This window comes from Marmota marmota, unplaced genomic scaffold, assembly GCF_001458135.2.
Source record: "Marmota marmota marmota unplaced genomic scaffold, marMar, whole genome shotgun sequence".
NCBI lineage: Eukaryota > Metazoa > Chordata > Mammalia > Rodentia > Sciuridae > Marmota > Marmota marmota.
Genome location: NW_026000205.1, coordinates 5,390,444 through 5,409,259, shown reverse-complemented (window position 1 = coordinate 5,409,259; position 18,816 = coordinate 5,390,444). Strand labels below are relative to the sequence as shown.

The 18,816-nt window shown below is 56.1% G+C and overlaps 1 protein-coding gene and 3 long non-coding RNA genes across 6 annotated transcripts in view; 2 read left to right on the top strand and 2 right to left on the bottom strand.

Moving 5' to 3' along the window:
- The first annotated feature begins 34 nt into the window (after positions 1–34).
- Positions 35–8,076, top strand: Igsf23 (immunoglobulin superfamily member 23). Of its 3 annotated transcripts, XM_015496729.2 has the most exons (5): positions 35–184; positions 3,504–3,797; positions 5,248–5,526; positions 6,238–6,391; positions 7,335–8,076. In XM_015496729.2, the coding sequence occupies exons 1-5, from the start codon at positions 121–123 to the stop codon at positions 7,342–7,344; spliced, it is 801 nt and encodes a 266-aa protein (XP_015352215.1). In that variant the 5' UTR covers positions 35–120; the 3' UTR covers positions 7,345–8,076. The 3 variants fall into 3 exon arrangements, with proteins under 3 accessions (XP_015352215.1, XP_048646681.1, XP_015352216.1); XM_048790724.1 differs by lacking the exon at positions 3,504–3,797; XM_015496730.2 differs by lacking the exon at positions 6,238–6,391.
- LOC125612591 lies at positions 8,058–13,698 on the bottom strand. The gene is made up of 2 exons (XR_007343034.1): positions 13,508–13,698; positions 8,058–8,890 (listed from the first exon to the last, which is right to left on the bottom strand). It is a non-coding gene; the product is annotated as an uncharacterized LOC125612591 (long non-coding RNA).
- Positions 13,699–16,415: 2,717 nt separating this feature from the next.
- LOC125612590 lies at positions 16,416–18,714 on the top strand. Its single transcript, XR_007343032.1, has 3 exons — positions 16,416–17,830; positions 18,366–18,441; positions 18,557–18,714. It is a non-coding gene; the product is annotated as an uncharacterized LOC125612590 (long non-coding RNA).
- The window catches only part of LOC125612588, a 20,281-nt gene continuing 20,097 nt past the window's right edge, over positions 18,633–18,816 (bottom strand). The window contains exon 3 of the long non-coding RNA XR_007343031.1: positions 18,633–18,646. This is a non-coding gene — a long non-coding RNA (uncharacterized LOC125612588). The remainder of the gene's footprint in view (positions 18,647–18,816) is intronic.

Here is an 18,816-nt window from a genome sequence, read left to right as displayed (position 1 = left end):
CCGGGGCGGGGCCGGGGCTGTGGGCGGGGCCCGGCGGCTTAACTGCGGTGCCACCCATCACCTTGAGCTGCAGCGCCCAGCAGGACGCTCCCAGCTCAGTCCCAGGCACAGCGCAGCGTCATGAAGTGTCCTCCGGACACCCGCTCCGGTCACAGCCCTGCCTGGAAGAAGCTGCTTCTAATAGGTGAGTGAGAGAAATCGATTCCCCATGGGTTGGGGACAAGGGGGGACATCCCCAGGAAGAGTCTCCGTACAGTCAACGTCACCCTGCTCTGGTCAATTTAAAGAACAGGCAGCCAGTTCACAGCGCTCTTGAACCACACCCCCTCCAGCCCAACCGGCGACACTACAGACCCCTTTACCAAGGAGGACAGTGAGGCACCGAGTGGGGACAGGGCACCTACTCCAGACCACAGGGGCTGGCCGATGGCACCACCGGAATCCAGAATCCCAGCCCAGACCCTTTCCACCAGAGCACCCTGTCTCACCGCAGCTGTCCACGAGCCAATGAAACAATAAGGATAATAAACTATAGCAGTAACGGTGATAAGCGGTCACTGTACCTGAGTACGTCGACGGCCAGCCCCTTCTGCGGCTTTCCAGGCAGAAATATAACCCCTTCGGGCAGGGGCCGTATGATCCCCATTTCACAGAAGAAGAGACCGAGGTTCAGGGAGGTTTAGTGAGTGCCGTCCCCAGCTCACACAGCTTGGAAGTGGCAGAAAAGTGAGTAATTTGAGGCTGGATCCTTTGGCGACTGAGACCACATTTTGCAGAGACCACACGCGGGCCTCTAGATAATAAATGAGTTGCCCTCTCTTCCAGGCCTTAAAAAGTCCAGATCTGTGTCATTTTTAAACCTCAAATCACCCAATTTCAAGATTTGCTGGGTCCCCAGTTCAGCCTGTGAGGACCAGACTCTGTGGGCCTCTTCTCTCTGTGTTCTTCCCGCCAGTCAGAGCTGTCCTCGGGGACCCTGAGGCTGTGGGCAGGGAGGAAGGAACGCGCAGGCCATGTGCATCCCGCCTGGCCCCGTGACCTTCACCCACCCTGTCCTTCATCTGGGGACGTACAGGTTGAGTCCCCTTCTCCCACACTCCAAGGTCTCCAAGAAGTTCCCTTCAAGCCACCCTCGCTCGGACATGCACCAGGTCTCCTCCCTCACTGGGGGCCCTGCCGCCTCTCTCCTCCCCAGGAGCCCCCGTCCCCTCCCCGAGGCCTTGGGAGCTGGCAGGGCCATCAGGGAGCCCCACGGGGCTAGACCTCAGCTGGGGACAGAGGTTCCTGGTTTGTTTTGTCCTCAGACTTTTTATTTTTAACTATTCTTAACTTTTAAGAAGACAAAGGATGAGATTTCAGAGCTGGAACCGCATAGATGATTCCAGAACTCTTACTGTAGAGAAACGCGGTTATTTAAATAGCACTAAAAAGAAGGAGATTAAGAAAGAGAGCCAGATGCTCATAGACATGGTCAAGCCGGGAGACAACTCGCATTCGGTATCATGAGTAGGTGCGGAAGGAACGCGGGTCCAATGCCAATCAGCTGTGCCACTGGGCAAAACAGGGGCCAGCCGACCGCACCCCTCGCTAAGGATGGAACCCAGGGCCTCACCCAGCTTACAGGTAAGGCTCGACCACTGAGCTCCGTCCCCAGCCCTTTTTAGTTTTTGAGACAGGATCTCACTGAGTTGCCCAGGCTGGCCTCTAATTTGCCATCCTCCTGCCTCAGCCTCCTGAGCAGCTGGGATTATAGGGGTGCCCCATGGTGCCCAGCCCAGGATTTCTTTGGGGGGTAATGAAAATGTTCTAAAATTGATTGTGATGATGTTTGTACAATCCTCAAGGGAAATGTGCCTCCCCAAATGGTCACCTTTGAGCACTAGAATGCAGGTGGTGGGGATATGCAAAGCCCCTCAGTTGCACACTTGAATTGTTGATGCAAAGAGTGGATTCTAAGTGTTCTGGTCACAGGCTGTGAAGTCATGCATGTGGGAATTGGCTCAGTTGAGTCATTGCACAATGGAGAAATATTTTAAAACGCCAAGTGGTACACCATAAATATATAAATTTGCACTCGCCAATTAAAATAATTAATTAACCTTTAGAAAGAAAAGACGATGTTATCGCTTATCAGATATCATCCCATCATGCTTCTAAACGCCATACCGCACACTGGTGTATAACCCGTTGAGATTTCAAAATGATGAACATGTGGGGCTGAGTGAATGATATGCCCTATGGATTCTGCATCAACAAAACTATAGGTTATATATAGCTACATGTATGTGCCAATGTGTTTTTGAAAAGTCTCAAAGCAAGGTACAGAAAAGCAGAAGAAGCAAAGTCGCAGAGAGGAGGCACAGGTGACAGGTCAGGTCCTGGTGATTTGCAGCTGAGCTGAGGAGAGGGTGGTAGGTTGCCCCAGGCCTCCTCACTGGGCATGAGAATGAGAAATGGGTGGTGGACCCTTTAAGAGGTGGGGCCTAGTGGGGAATGATTAGATCATGGGAGCATCATCCTTAGATGTGATGCCCATGTCTGAGGAGCAGGGAGGAGTGGGTGAGGTCTCCTACGACTGGATTCGTTCTGTCAAGAGCAGGCTGTGAACTGGGTGTGGTAACTCATGCCTGTCATTCCAGCAGCTCAGGAGGCTGAGACAGGAAGATCACAAGTTTGAGGCCAGCCTCAACAAGACCTTAGCAAGATCCTGTCTCAAAAGAGAAAATAAAAAGGGCTGAGGAGATGGCTCAGTCGTACAGCACTCCCAAGTTCAATCTCCAGTACCAATTAAAAAAGAAAGAAAAGAAAAGTGGGTTGTCATAAAACAAATCCACCCTGTGTGCTTGGCCCCTTCTGCATATGGAGGTTCCCTTTGTTTCTCCACCACATTGCAACACAGCCAAGGAGCCCCCTCACCAGTGTGGAACCTTGTTGTTTGGACTTTCCAGCCACCAGAACCAAATAAACCTCTTATCTTTATAAAGCACTAGCCTCGGGTATTTTGTGATAGCAACACAAGACAGACTAAGACAGACCCCAAGTCTGAGACTCAAGCCTGCTGTGCCTTGGTTTCCCTGCCTATAAAACAGACTGTCACACCTATGACATCAGACACAGCTGTCTGAAATTCCCTGACTCTGGTTTCTTATCTGTCATGGGGTATAATAGTCGTATCAATCAGGGCTGAGGCAAGAAACAGACGGTCTAATGCGAGGGAGAGAGGAGTCACCCACCGGCAGAAGCCAGCCAGCAGCAACAGGCCAGGGGACCCCAGGCCGTCGCCCAGGGAAGTCAGCCTTTTGGGAAGCAGAGCAGAGAAAGGTGCTGGCCCCTTGACCGTGGCACGGCAGTGCTGGGTGCTTTGCGGGGTGGCTTCAAGGACGGCTGGATTGTGACCCGTGTGGCACCAGGGACCTCGTCTAGCTCTGATGGTTGTGCAGCGCCATCGCCAGCCCGTGTGGGCAGCATCTCACTGTGTCCCCGTCCCTCCTCCCCACCTCAAGGCACCCTGCTCGCCTGCAGCACCTGTTCTGCGTCCCTGGAGCTGCCCCTGGCAGAGGGAGGCGGTGGCCGCCCGCCTGTCCCCGGGAGCCCCGATGGCCTCCGCACCGCTTCACGGTTCCCAGGGCGCGAGGCCCAGCCGGCAGCCGTGGTCTCTCCCGAGGGCCTCCGAGGACCGGCTCACATGGGCAGGGAGTGGCTGGGCTCCCGGGGCCCCCTGCTCATCACCAATGTGACAGATGCGGACAGCGATGCCACGGTGCTGGGAACCAGCAGGGGACAGGGACGCTCCAACAGTGAGTGCAGCCCCAGGGCAGGGGGCAGGTTGCGAGGTGACAGCTGGCTGGGCCTGATGCCCTGATGGTGTTTCTGTTCGTGTTTAAATGCTGATCACCCCTTCTAGATGGCTCCACCTCCCACGGACAAGCCATGAGTGGCACTTGGCTCACGGAGGACCCCAGGGCCGGTGGCTGTCTTGGTGGAGGTCATGCCTCCCGTTGCTGGGCGCCCTCTCCTGCTCCGAGCCCAGCTGGGCACCGCCTCCTCCAGGAAGCCCTCCAGGAGCCCCTGGCTGTGCCCAGGTCCTTTTCACTTCTCACACTGCGCTGAAGGTGGACCTGGGCTCTGGGTGGAGGTCCCAGCATGTGCCACAATGTCAGGCGGCCCAAGTTCAAATCCCAGATGTATCCCTCTCCGTCCCTGAGGCCTGGCCCCAGGATCCCCAGATCTCAAAGCCCTTTCCCTGAAAAATCGTGGAAAGGGAACGCCGGACCCTTGGGTCACCTCCTCGCTCACTCCCCGCTTCCCACTCCTGCAGCCGTAAAGTCGGTTTCCCCCGTGGCAGCCAAAGCGATGCCCTTCACACCTAAGCCAGCCCTCTTCCCTCCTCTTCAGAGACTCCCACCTCGCTCAGAGTCAAGGTCCTTCCCCTGGCTGGGTGCGGGGCACACACCTATAATCTCAGCAGCTCGGGAGGCTAAGGCAGGAGGACCTCGAATTTGAGGCCAGCCTCAGCAACTTAGAGAGGCCCTAAGCAACTTAGTGAGACCCTGTCTCAAAAACATATAAAAAGGATGTGGAGTGCTCCTGAGTTCAACCCCCAGGGCCATAACAACAACAAAAAAAGTCCTCCCCACAGCCCAGGGGGTCCCACAGGGTCTCACGACCTCTCAGATCTGCCTTTCTTTGACCTGAACTGGGCTCGCCCCACCTCCAGTCCAACCCACCCCCAGCTTTGTCTTCACAGTTCTTACCTCACCCCAGCTATATATGCACCCACCGGTCCACTGATTATCCCCCCACTCCCTCCCCCACTCCATGAGGCGGCTGTCTGTCCTCTTGCTGCTGAGCCCAGGGTCCTCGATTTGCTTCACCCCGAATTAGATGCCCGTGGTTAACTGCTGGGGAGCTGGGAAGGGCTGGGAGTGCACAGGAAGAGAAGGCAGGGGCTGGTTATCACCATGGCAACGGAGCACAACCCCACTGAGCAGCTCAGGGCCTGGTGTGGGACAAGCCCGGATGCTCCCACCCGAGCCCCTGGGGGCTCCAGGCGCTGGCAGTCGTGGGGAGGGCGAGGGGGTGGGGCACCAAAAGTTCTGTCCACTGTGGTCTCAGCGGGCGCCACCCCAGGCCAGCGGCTCGGGGCTCCTTCGCGGGTGGATGGATGAGTGCAGCCTCCACGGCGGGCAGAAGCGCCAGCCTCCCTGAGCGGCCTCCACCCGGTGGCCTTGCTCCCTGTTCCCACAGACAGCCCCAGGCAAGTGCAGCTGCGGACATCCCCCAGCGCCGTCCGGGGCGTCATCTACAGCGACCTCAACTTCTCGGTGATCATGGCGTGGACGGTCACAATGGACCCCGAGCCCGAGCTGACCTGGACCCTCGACGGGAGGCTCTGTGGCACCGGAGAGAAGCTGTTCATCCGGCGACTGTCCCGGGAGCTGCTGGGCACCTACGTGTGCACGGGCAGGAACAGCCAGCAGCTGCTGTCCTCCTACCCTGTGACAGTCTCGCTGCCACCTGAGCCACGTGAGTCCCCCCCACCCAGGACCCCTGCTGCACTCCAGCTGGTCTGCGGCGGACTTCAGGGCTCTCCTGAGTACCTTCCAGAAGCCTGGGAGCACCCCCCCTTTTTTTTCTGGATCAGGGATTGAATCCTTGAATCCAGGGGCGCTTAAACTCGGAGCCCCCTCTCCAGCCCTTTTTACTTTTTATTTTGAGACAGATTCTTGCTAAGTTGCTGAGGCTAGCCTCAAATTTGAGATCCTCCAGCCTCAGCCGCCCAAACCGCTGAGGTTACAAGTGTGCACCTCCGCGCCCGGCTCTGTGAGACCCTTTCTAGCCAAAGTGTCGTCTGTCCTTCCCTCCAGCAGGCCAGCTGTGGCTGAGGCTGAAAGAGGCTGACGCTAATGAAAGCCCAGGACAGGATCTGCACCGGGTCCCAGCTCCAGCCCTCTCTCCCCTCTGCGCCCCAGCACACGCCTGCGAAGCAGATAGATAGACAGACAGACAGATAGATAGAAAGAAAGTAAAAAAAAATAAGTTTGAAAAGAGAAAAGTTAAAGACCCTGTGGCTCCCAGCTGCGGGGTGGGGGCCAGGAAGCGGACCCCTCGGGGAGGAGCTTGGCAGAGGCCGGATGGGTGGAGGCCGGGTCCCGGGTGACCCAGAGGTGGAAGATGGGAGTGGGAATGTGCGGGAGGGCGGGCAGCTCTGCACCCTGGCTCCTCCCTGGTCCCCAGAAGTCGACGTGGAGCCCACTCCTGCGTGGCCCGTTCGGCACGACCCCGGCCTGACCCTGACAGGAGCATCTGCCATTGGGCTCATCGTGGCGGCCAGCGTGGGCGGTGCGACGCTGCTCGGCGTCGCGGTCTTCTTCTGCATGAAGAACCTATGGTACAGCTGTCCCTTCCCTGACCACTGGGCCCGTCCACTTGGCCCCCACCACATACAGAGCTCCCTCTGCATAGAGACAGACCTAAACAGCCGGCTGTGGCGGTGCCCACCTTGGATCCCAGTGACTAGGGAGGCTGAGGCAGGAGGATCACAGGTTGGACACCAGCCTCAGCAACTTAGGGAGGCCCTAAGCAAGTTCATGAGACCCTGTCTCAAAAATTTTTAAAAAATAATAAAAATAAAAAGGGCTGGGGATGTGGCTCAGGGGTAAGAGCACATCAGGATTAAATCCCTGGTGCTAAAAAAAGAAAGAAAAAAGAAGGAGCCAAGGACTCCATCAGAGAGGGTCACCCTGACCTCCCGCTGCTTCATCAGTTCAGGAAGCAACATCAGGCAGCAGAGAGGCACTGGAGCTGGGTGCCTGGGCTCCACCAGGTAGACACTTACCCTGTGCCTCAGTTGGCCAATCTGCAAAGTGGGACCAGAATAAAAGCACCCACCACCCAGGGTTGATGTGAAGAGGGCTGGATCTCACAGCACCTGAAGCAGTGCCAGGGACCTGGAGGGGCTGCCCGGTCCCCTCGTAGTACCTACCTCAGCCCACCCCGTGCCGGGTGCTGCGGTCCCAGGGGATTAAGCATGAGGAGTCCCTCGGGGACCCCGTGTCCCGCTCGGGGATGCCCGTGATACCCATGTTGAGCAAGGAAGACCTGGAGAGTGGGTCCGATGAGGTTGAGTGGCACGGAGGGAAGGCCTGGAGGGGGACAGGGAGTGTGGGGGCCGGTGGCACTCATCCAGCAGGGAAGGAGCCACGTGGGGACCTTCCGCCGAGGTCACTGAACACTGCTGAAGACGCGGGCCTCAAGTCGGGTCGCACCAGGGCTAGGGCTTCAGGTCTGACGGTGACAGTGACTCTCCCTCTGTCCCCCTGTCTTCATCCCAGCACTGACTGACAGAGGTGATGAGCGTGCAGCTGGCCCGTGACCTCGGGGAGGTGAAAGGAAATCCTGGCTCAGGGAACAGGACAAGCTCCTGAGCAGGGGGTCCTTGGGGACCTCCTCCCTCCTGGTTCCCTGATGATTTGCCAAGAGCCCAGGACTGCTCCTCTCTGTCCTGCCAACTGCCCGGGCCCCGACTGTCCAGCTCACCAAGCCCTTGAAAGCTACCTAAGCAGGCCGTCTGTGTTTCTTCCACATTTGGAGCTGCAAGTAAAAGAAACTCACTAACGGAACCCCCCAAAACAGGGGGGGATGCCAGATACTGTGGCCTGTCATCCCAGCGGCTCAGGAGGCTGAGGCAGGAGGATCACAAGTTCAAAGCCAGCCTCAGCAACTTAGTAAGGCCCTAAGCAACTCAGCAAGACACTGTCTCTAAATAAAGTATTTTAAAAGGGCTGGGGTGTGGCTCAGTGGCTACGAGTCCCTGGTTTTAATCCCTGGTACCAAAAAAAGGGGTGGGGTTAAAGTTTGGGGTGCAGCTAAGGGACAGAGTGCTTGGCTAGCATGCATGTGGCCCTGAGTTCCAGTGTCAGCACTGCAAAATAAATAAACAAACAAATAAATAAAAATAAATGTAAAGGAAGACTTTAATATTAGGATCCAGGAGGATTTCTAAGAATCCTAGGTGTATCCGTCAGCATCTGCTAGGTAACAAATGACCCCCAAAATAAAGCAACTTGAAAACAATCGTTTATTTAATCACAATTCTGTGGGCAGTCGGTCAGTTTGGGCTGAGCTCTGCTGAGCAGTTCTTCTGGATGCTGCCGGGCTTGTTCCTGCGTCTACAGTCAGGTGATGGGTTGCCTAGAGCTATCCGGACTAGGACAGCCTCCACTGAGGCACCGACCTCAGGCCTCTCCCATGTGGACTTGCCCTCCAGCAGGTGACCCAAGCTCATTCCCGTGACAGAGTCAGGGCTCCAAGGTGGGGGAGCAGGTGCTGCAGGGATGCTCGAGGTCCAAGCTCAGAACTGGCACACGATCATTCCCGCCACATTCTGCTGGTCAAAGCAAGTCACTGGCCGGTCCATTGCAGGGGTGAGGAGACCGACTCCACCTGTTGCTGAGAGGGGTTGAATGCGTGGCCATTTTGGCAATCTGCCACCACCTGAGGCAGAAGTGCGTGGCTGCTGCTCTCAGCCTGTCACCGCCGCGCCTCTGTCCCCTTCTCCAGGACACGGGCTTCCCACTGCGCGCCCTCTGTCTCCGCACGAGGGTGTCGCACCGTCTCCATCCACGTGGGGAGAGACCTTCCGTCCCTAACACCTGTGTTCAAGGGAGCAGCCCAGCTCAGCCTCCCCGTCCCTGCTTCCAAAGCCCGGGAGGAGCATCTGATGGTCCTGCGCTGCCCTTGGTTGCGTCGCCATGGCCGTGGGGCCGCGCACGGCGCCAGCTGATGTCCAGGTCAGCCCTTCTGTGCGGCTCCTAGAGCTGGGGCACTTCGCTCATCGGCTGGGCAGATCCTGAAATATGTCTTATGTACATTGAGGTCATTTTTGCTCCTTAAAAAAAAAAAGAAACTTTCCCAATGCAGAGAAGATGGGGAGGTGGCCACAGCCCCCAGAAATCCATGGCACATATGGAAATCAGATGGAAATTAGACAGGGAGGGGACGGGTCTCACCAGCGAAGCCTCACAGATGGCAGGCATCGGGGACATCATCGTCGATGACCCTTGTGTGCCAAGGTCCAGCCCTGGCTGGGGGAGTGAGGGACCAGGGGTCCTGGAGGAGGAGTGGCATCCGTGAAAGAAGAAGAGTCGGGTGACAGATTGTAAGTTAGGAGCAGCCTCCAGAAGACAGCTCCCTGCCCCTGGAGGGACCTTTATTTTTGTACCTTTTTTACAGGTGTTTTTTCAGGTAGTTAATGGATAGCTTCACAGCCCAAAACTTTTTGATTTACATAATTTTCAAGAGTTACAATCTCTCCTGACATACATCGATTACCTAGATATTGAGTACATTGTTCAAAATATTCTTCTGTAACCTTAGACAATCACGATTCAGCTTTTACGTTCACTTCTCAATCACTAGGTGCTAGGCGACGCAGCTAGACGACACGACTCCTGACCTATTATGCACTTCTAACTTTAAAGCATACCTATAATTATTTCATTAACCTTTAACTTTCAAGCGTACTTATGATTATTGGTGAGCGTTCTTACTTCTAAACTAAAATCCCAGTAAAACACACTTAAAGTAGTGAAAGTCTATATTTAAAAGCCTACCACTCTGAAGTGCCTCTAAAATAGATCTACGTTAACTTTACATTACTCTATTTTTTTTTTTTTTTAAATATTTATTTATTTTTTTAGTTATCGGCAGACACAACATCTTTGTTGGTATGTGGTGCTGAGGATCGAACCCGGGCCGCACGCATGCCAGACGAGCGCGCTACCGCTTGAGCCACATCCCCAGCCCACATTACTCTATTTTTAATTTCCAAGGTAATCTCCTTTCTCCGTGTGACCTAATCAACTGCTTTCTTAAAGAACTTCCTTGATCTTTGGTCAACGCACACCAATTCCTGTGTCTTTGTAATCTTTAACTAAAGGGCAGGCTTGGCACCTCGACCCACTTGTCATTAATATTAACTATGTGTTTTCCAGTTTCATCCTAAGTTTCTGCTTAAGGCAAAGGAGGGTCTCTTGGTTGGGGAATGTATTTTTATTAGCCTCTTGTCCTCGGGGGGATCCCAGAAGCTACACAGGGTGGTCCTTGTACTGTGGGCACAGCATCTGTTTCTCTGTAGCTAGGAGTTGTACAGGTTGTGGCTTTAGGATGGGGTGGGGGGGGGGCTAGTGTAGATTGTTAACCATGGGATAAATATTTCTCGTTGTTCAGGTTGGGGAATACACCATGGTCTGTATCCTGGGAGACACTGAAACGCACCTCAGGGCCTGTCTCCACTGCATCCTTAGTCTCATTCTGGGAATTTTCCTGCAATCTCACGCAACTCGTACTCTTATTATTGACTGACGCACGCCCTGTTGTCCAAACAGAGCACTTGACATTCCCGATGGCTCCGGTTTCCAGGTGCTGGGCCCTGCCCAGCACCCCCCACCTGTGACCCTGTCAGACAGCGGGGGCAGGACCCTTCACCACTTGTGCGGATCTATCATCCGAGAGCATTCGGTGCTTCCCCGACCAACGCGAAGCCCCTGACACAGGAAATCGATTAGCAATCACTGTCCCCACCTGAGCTCAAATCCTGTCCCTGAGGACGCTCCAGGGGAAGGCCACCACCTGGGCACCTGAAGTGACCCATGCAGTGTGCTTCCTTCCTGCGCCCACTGAGGACAGGAGGACGCAGCTCCATTTTTCAGACAAAGCCAGGGAGGCTCAGAGCAGTGGAGCGACTCGCCCAGGGTCACACAGGTGGAATGTGAAGCATGGTCACTGACCCGGGCCACCTGGCTCTGAAATTCTGTGTCCAATACTGCACTGTCCCGTGGCCCCCTCCCTGGAGCCAGGGCCCCCTTCCCCTTCTCTGTCAGGTAAATGGCATTGTGATCAGGTATAGAGGACGAAAGTGAGGCTCAGAGAGGGAAGGCGACCTGACCAGTGTCACACAGCCTTGCATGATGCCAGGTCAAGTCTGCCCAATTCCAGAGCCCGGCCTAGTCAGCACCTCCCAGTAGAACTTTGCACTGGTGGAAATGGTCTGGGTCCGTAGTCGTAGGTCACCTTCCAGACTAGTGCCCCTCGGTATGTGAACACTGCAACTGAGGAACTGGGCTTTTAAGCTTCTTTAACTCTAATTCATTTTAATTTTAATGCATAGAGGCACCTGTGGCTAGTGGCTATTGTATTAGACAACACAGCTCAAAATCCTGATATTATTTCTTGACACTGGGGATTGAACTCAGGGGCACCCAACCACTGAGCCCCATCCCCAGGCCTATTTTGTGTTTTATTTAGAGACAGGGTCTCACTGAGTGGCTTAGGGCCTCGCTTTTGCTGAGGCTGGCTTTGAACTCCCGATCCTCCTTCCTCACCCTCCCAAGCCACTGGGATTCCAGGTGTGCACCACCGAACCCAGCTTCTAAATACTAATTTTCACAAACAGTAGTAGTAATAATCCCCAGCAGCCACAAGTGTCCTTGCCGACTCCATGGCCGCCCTGGGAGGCCTTCCCTGGTCTGTCCGAGGGTCAGGACTTGCTGGAGAGCCCCTGGCGTCCTTCCCACCTGAGTGTCCTGCTGAACCTCTTCCCTTCCTGCCCTTCCCTCTGTGGTCAAAGGAGAAGTCAGTTACTTCCTTCTGGGTGACAGTGGGGAGGGGACTGCCCCACAGCTCCAGAGCCTGGCTGCGTCCCAGAGGCGACACTGCAGACGCTGCCTCGTCCAGTCGTCCGCTGACCAACGCTCCGGCAATTCCCCCTGCCCTTTAGAACAGCAGGCAGGGGGACACTGTGACAATCCCTCCACTGTCCCCTGGGAAAAACTTCAAATTTCCCCAGAGAGAACTTCCTGGCTACCCCGTTTGTAAATGTCACCCCTTGGTTACAGTCTCACCAGACTGTATCATTAAGTCTTTGTGTGGACATTTGTTTCTCTTGTCCATTAGACGGCCAGCCCCGTGACTTCCGTCACACAAGAGGGGCTTCATGACGGTTGTTGAATGAATAAGTGAATGAGAGATGAGACCACGGCACCAGGGAACTGGGGCTCCACGGGGGAGGTCATCTGAGGCTCCACCTTCCTTAGGATGCTACGCGGCCCAGATGCGGGATGGGGACAGCCTGAAGAAAGGCTCCCTGCCTTTCCTTGAGGACACGGGCTGTAGGTCATTCCTGTCACTTCCACTCACCTCCCATCACAGAACGTGGTCCTGTGGCCCCACAAGGTCCAACATGGCCTGTCCCTAACCTGCTGATGTCCCTCACCTCGTTCACACCACGCTCCACCTCCCAGCCACGCTGCCCTGACTCAGCCCCGGCTGACAGGTGCTGGTGCCTTCGCTCCGTGAGAAGGGACACCACATCCGTCCTGGTCCGGTGCAGGTAGCTGAGGGAGACTCTGCTCCCTGTGGCCATTCAGGGTCCAGGCTTCTCCCAGCCTGGTTTCTGCTCTCCTCTGGGCCACCTGAGACTGTGAGGACTCACCAGAGGCTCTGAGAGGGGTCGTTGAAGCGCATGCTAGGAACAGCCTGCCAGTCTCCCTCACTTTGGTACTTCGCGGGTTCTCTCTGACCACCGGGCATTTGCACCTGCTGTTCCTTCTGCTGGAATGCTGTCCTCTCCTCTCTTCACCCCATGCATCTCTACTTATTTAAAAATCCTATCTCGCTCTTGTTTGAGTTGCGTCCATCCAGCAAACATCTCCTCAAAACTGATCCAAAGTGGCCATTTTGGCCTGGTGCGGTGGTGCACGCTGTAATCCGGCAGCTCGGGAGGCTGAGGCAGGAGGATCTCAAGTTCAAAGCCAGCCTCAGCAACTTACCGAGGCCCTAAGCAACTCAGGGAGACCCTGCCTCTAATGAGACATAAAAAAAGGGCTGGGGACGTTCTTCAGTACTTAAGTGCCCCTGGGTTCAGCCCCCGGTACCAAAAGAATAATGCTAATAATAATAATAACAAAACCGAGGGACACACTTGTGCATGCTGAGGAGGGGGAAGGACTGAGGGACATACAACATCAGAGACCAGGTCATGGCCAAAGCTGTTCATTCATTCAGGGACACACTTCCTGCAGTGGCTGATCTGGGGATGACAGGTGGCCAGCCCTCCCGGCCCGCAGTTCAGCCGGTCGGCGCTGGAGACCCAGCAGGTCAGGGTCGGGGCTGGGACGCAGAGCCACAGGTCTGGCCCCGGAGGGGGCCCTGGGGCGGGCAGGGGGCGGGGCGGCTGGACCACGTGACGGGGAACCTGGGAAGCTGCTGTTCCCGAGGGCGGTGCTCCGGCAGCCTCGAGGGCTCAGGAGTCCTTGTGTCGTGGTTCCCGGGGTCTGGAGGGTAGGCGCCTTAGGACGGGAAACTGATCAACCCCGAGAAGTGGGAAAGTGACCGCTTCCTAACGCGAGCGTCACTGCCCCAGCGCCACCAAGCTGGCAGCCCAGTGGGACTCAGCCCTGTCCCCACGGTGGGCAGGCTGGGGCCGGCCAGAGAGGGCGCTGCTCACCCTGGGGTCCCATCGGGCTTCCTGGAGGGCGGGGGGCTGAAGGGTGAGCAGCCACTAACGGGGCGCAGACGAGGGAGAAGGGTCCAGGACACGAGGACAGGATTCATCCAGAGGAAATTCCTCTGGAATTTCCAGGGCTGCGGGGGGGCTGGGGGGAGTGGACGGCTGGATCCCTTGGGATGTCCGCCAGGTTCCAAGAATAGGGACTCTGTTCTGGTAGAAACCCACAGTCCACCCCAGGGTGTGGCCAATTAGTCATCAGATGGAGGAGGACTCTGTGTGTCACTTCCTCCCCCCACCCCCTACCCCTGCCATTGAGAAGACCTGGAATTTGGAGAACAACCCTGTGAGGTACCACACTGCACCCCAAAGGGACCGGGAAAGTGTGGGGGCTGTGGGACATGGGGCTGGGGGTGGCCGCCTGGGGAGCCAGCCAGTCATGGAGGACCAGAAAGGGTGTTGTCACAGCCTCCTTCCCAGCTCTTTGTGCCTAGCCTCAGAGAATAGAGAATCCTTTATTCTCTGCACTCCCGGGTCCCTTTGGGGTGCAGTGTGGTGCCTCACAGGGTTGTTCTCCAAATTCTGTGCCTTCACCAGCACCGCCATCCACTCTCTGTCCCCTCCACAGCACCACCCAGGGAAGGGGACAGGGATCATCACTACACTTTCCATCTGAGGAATGTGAGAGTAAGCAACGGTGAGATCCCTCCCCTGCCTGAAACTCTCTATAGCTCCCTGCTACCCACAGAAATCGATTACTTAGGAGTAATGCAGGAGGTCTCCCAAGCCCCAAGACACCAATACCTCTTGTTGCCATTTGCTAAGCAGCAGCATAAGTATGTTGTTGTTGTTGTTATTATTATTATTATTATTATTATTATTATTATTATTATTATTTTATTATTATTGGAATTGAACCCGGGGCACTCAACACGTTTCTAAGTAATTTATTTAGCCATCACAATGCATTTTTACTTCATGGATAAGAAAGAAAGAGGCAGGAAAAATGATACAGGTTGCTTAGGATTCCAGCTGTTCATTAGTGAAAACAGAATTTGAACCAAGGAAATCCCGGAGCCCCAATGTCACCTCTGGTCTTTGTCCTTCCCCTCTGCAGGCTTTCCTCCTTTCTCTCCCCAACCCCCACTAAGCCTTCCCACATAGACCCTTTCGGAAAAATCTCCACTTCTGAAATGTAAAGGAAAATGAACTTCAGTGACCATCATGAGCGTCCCTCTGTGGGAACCACTGCCTCCCTCCGCCTGAGCTTTGCACGGCGGCGATTTAGCAGTGTCTCCTAAGACCACAGAGATGCCCTCCCTTTGATCCAGAAGGCCAGTGTCTAGGAACGCAGGTGAGAGATACTATGGCACATCCAGGAAACGGAAGGGACATGGTTTTCCTGGATGGAACAGTTTGATAAAGATTGGAAACACTTGAACGTCCCTTCCAAGGAAGACAGGTTCAAAAATTACGGTGCTGTCTTAGAATACCTAAGAACAGGAGGTTTATAAAGAAGTTTATTTAGCTCACAGTTCTGGAGACAAGGACGTTCAAGAACAGCAGTCACATCTGCTTTGCTTCTGGCAAATCACAACCTAGGTGTCACACCACGTGCTAGAGAGCTCTGGCTTCTATAGCCATCGACCTATTTACTCATTACCATTAATCTGTAAGTGGATTAATTCATTCACATGGCAAAGCTCACATGATCAATCACCTCTCAAAGATCCCACCTCTACACACCATTAAAATGTCACGGAGTATCAAGTTTCCCGCATAAGAAATTTGGAGAACACATTTCAACCACAGCAGGGCCTTCGTGTTCTGGCGACTGCACGGCTGTGACCGCATGAGCAGAGCAAGGACGGGGAGCCTCGGCGCCAAGGTAGCCAGGTAGGCTGCTGGGTGGAACCCAGAGGAGGGTGTCCGCTGCTGCTCCTTTCTGGGAATGACAGTGTCCCCACAGGAATGAGCTCTGGCAAAGGATCCCCCTCAGCCCTCTCCAGAAAAGGAGGAGACCCACGAAGCAGCCCCCAGTGCAGAGCCGGACTCCTTCTCCGTGGATGTGCGGCCCAGATGCTGGGATCACCTGGTCGTCGGCCACACACAGTGGTGGTTTAGGGTGGTGGCTGCTCCCTGTCTTCTGCCAGGATATGGGAGCGAAAGCAAGGCTTCCAGAAGGATCTTCCTCTAGGACAAGGCCGCACTAAGGGCCTGTGAATCAAGTAGTGGGAAGCCATCCCAAAGCACACACTGTTGATTTAAAGAGAGGGGGTTGCAGCCAGGCACGGTGGCCCACCCCGTGATCCCAGCAACTCAGGAAGCTAAGGCAGGGGGATCACAGGGTGGAGGCTGAACAGCAGAGGGGGCCGAGATCAGGACCATGGAACAAGAATGGGGCACCCAAAGAAGGTTTATTGGGGTGCGCTCTCGGGCGAGAGTCACTCGTCCCCAAAAGGGTGAGGGCCGGGGACGTCGGCCGGGAAAGGCAGGAACCATGCTCATGAGGGAAGCTGGAGGTGGGCGGGCCTCGGCCATCGAAACTGCAGCTGCCCACCGCAGGCTGGCCAGCCGGGTCTAGGGGACCGTGTCTGTCGAGGGTTGTCAGGGCCGATGTGGGGTGACGGGGCGACTGCTTCAGCTGGCGGGAACCGTGGTGGCTGGGGTCCGTTGTCATGTCAGCTTCTGATTGGCCATTGGTCTCTTCAGCCAGGGGGACAGTCCCCACCCATAGCTGCCATGAGAGGGGGGGAGGGAAGGCTGCCCACCCGACATCCCGACCTGTGATGTCACAGGGCGCGTGTCATCTGGCTGCTTCCTCCAGGGGCCTGGTCTAGGGGAGGCCAGGGGTTGGGGCCTGGTGGGAGGGGCTGGAGGAGCAGCTGATTCACCGCCACATGGGAGACTTCGCTGATGCGGTTTCGGATAAATCTGAGGGGACAAGGAGCAGAAATCAGCAAGACACAGATCAGGGGGGCGGCCCACAATGGGACCCAACCAAGTGGCGGAGGGGGCAGAGCTCCACCAGCCCGGGGGGAGCGAGGTGGACCCTGCGATTCGGTTCTTCACTCAGCCGATGTAACGTGTCCCTGTTTCCCTCTACTAGGCCACTCCGTCGAGTAATGGCGACCGCCCTTCGTCCCCGAGAACAGACAGGTTCCTCCTCTGTCAGCGCTGAGTAGGTCTAGGGCCTGCCGCCTGTTTTGGAAAGTGACCAGCACAAGCCACGTTCTTTGTCTTTGGAGAGATGCCGGGAGCGGTCAGAGGCTTCCATGCCAGCTGTGATGTTTCAAGCTCTTTAGTTGTGGTTAAGCTGTGGCCCAACGCCCGGCCCCGATGCCCCAGGCCCCCAGGGACGAGGCAAGGGAAATGCCTGAAGAAAGGCAGCCCGTCCAGATCTGGTGGGTGGAGGCTCAAGGAGAGAAACTCCGCCTGCCCAGAGTGTCAGTTGAGGATCCAGGTGACAGGATGCAGGAAGGAGCAGCAGTAGAGGAGTGGATGGCTTTCTCAGCACCCCGTCCCACCAAAGGAAGAATCCCGGGGTGTACGGACTGGGGAGGACACCGCAGTGGTCACGCTGCACCTGGGGGCGGCTTGGGAGGCTCAGCAGGTGGAAAGGTTTTGCTGCTGCTGCAGGGGATTGTCAGAGAGGGGGATCCCCGACAGAGGCAGAGAGGTGACACCCCCGTGGGAATTGTTAAGGGGAAAGGTCAGAGGGACTGCCATTAAGGGGGACAATCCAGAGCAGCACACAGAAAGCAATCAGAAATACCACTGACCCTAGGAGTTGTAGCCCCTGATGTAGCCATGAAAACAGGTCCCCTTCTCTGCCTCGGGGGCCCCTAGTCGGTGAGTGAGGGCAGTTTCTTTCTGAGGATTTCTTTCAGGTTGGCAATCGCTGGTCCTGATGTCCAGGTCTCACCATCTAGGTCCCCTGTGCCTGGAAACGCCAGGTAGGGATGAGGCAGCACCGTTCAGGTCGGGGCACCTGTGGGAACAGATCCAGAGGAGGAGTGGGAGGCCCACAGGTGAGCTCAGGGGGTCCCACCAATGGGGTGAGCAGGACTTAGGGCTGGGCCAAGCCTGAGGCGAGAAACATGGTACCAAGGGGAGAGGCCTAGTCGTCTGGCTGATGTGGGGTGGTGAGACTCACCGTATGGGGTCCCGTCCAGCACGGTTGGAGTGACCGAGGATGGGGTTCCTTTAAGAGGACAGAGTCTCCTGGTTGGAGTGGACCCTCAGAAGGCGCTAGTTCTGCGGGGGCAGGAAGGTGGTGGCCCATAAGTTCCTGGAGGAGGCTGTGGACCAAGGTGAGGTAAGGTAGGTGTGAGGCCAGGGGTGGGGGCTGGACGGGAAGGTTGTGGTCATCAGGGAGGGGCAGCCGTAGAGCAGTTCAAAGGGCTGAGCCCTGTGGGGGCTCCAGGGCAGCTCGGATTCGGGTAAGAGCACGGGGAAGCAGATGGGGCCCGGAGATTCAAAGCTCGACGGAGAGTTTGTCAGGTGGTCCTTGAGGACCCCGGGGGCCACTCAGGGACTGTGTCCTGTAAGGAATTCGAAGTTCCAGGAGCTGTTAGGCTGTCTGAGGCCTCTGGACTGTCTGAGGAGTGAAGGCAGTCACTGTGTGACTGGATGGACGTCGGGAGGCCGGACCTGGGGTGATCGGCTCAATGAGGACTGAGGCCACAGTGTCCGGGTCCCTCGGGAGGTCGGGAAGGCCCAGTCCATCCTGAGAAGGTGTCAACCAGGGTAGTAGGTGTCGGAACTTTCCGTGTCTGGGCGTGTGAGTGAGATCTACCTGCCAATCCTCACCTGGTTGGTGTCCTCGCACCTGATGAGGGGGGACCTTGGGTCGCAGGCCCCCTTGAGGTGTGAAGAGGACCATGTCGAGCTTGTGGAGTGGCCCTGTTGAGTGAAGTCAGCCTGCCAGGGAGGTAAGAGGGAGAGGGGGGTGTAAGGGCTGGGACCCCTGGATGAAGGGAGGAACCACTTCATGGACTAAATGGAGATCCTGCACTAAGCCGCGTGCTCCTGACGGTGTGCGGACAGGTAGGACCGGAGTGTTGGAGTGTCGCAGGGAGAGTGTGTGGAATAAGGAGACCTCGATCCTGTAGCTGCTCGATGATGGGCTGGAGTCCCCTGCGGTGAGGGAGAGAAAGGGGACATGGAGGTCTCGAGGGGAACTTAGAGGCGGGCTTCAGCTGAATCTGCACTGGTTGGTGGTGGTTGCTCTTCCAGTTTGGAGGTGCCCCAGACTTGGGGGGCTGCGAGGCCTGGTGGGAGGGGGTGAATGGTGAGGGGGGAGGGGG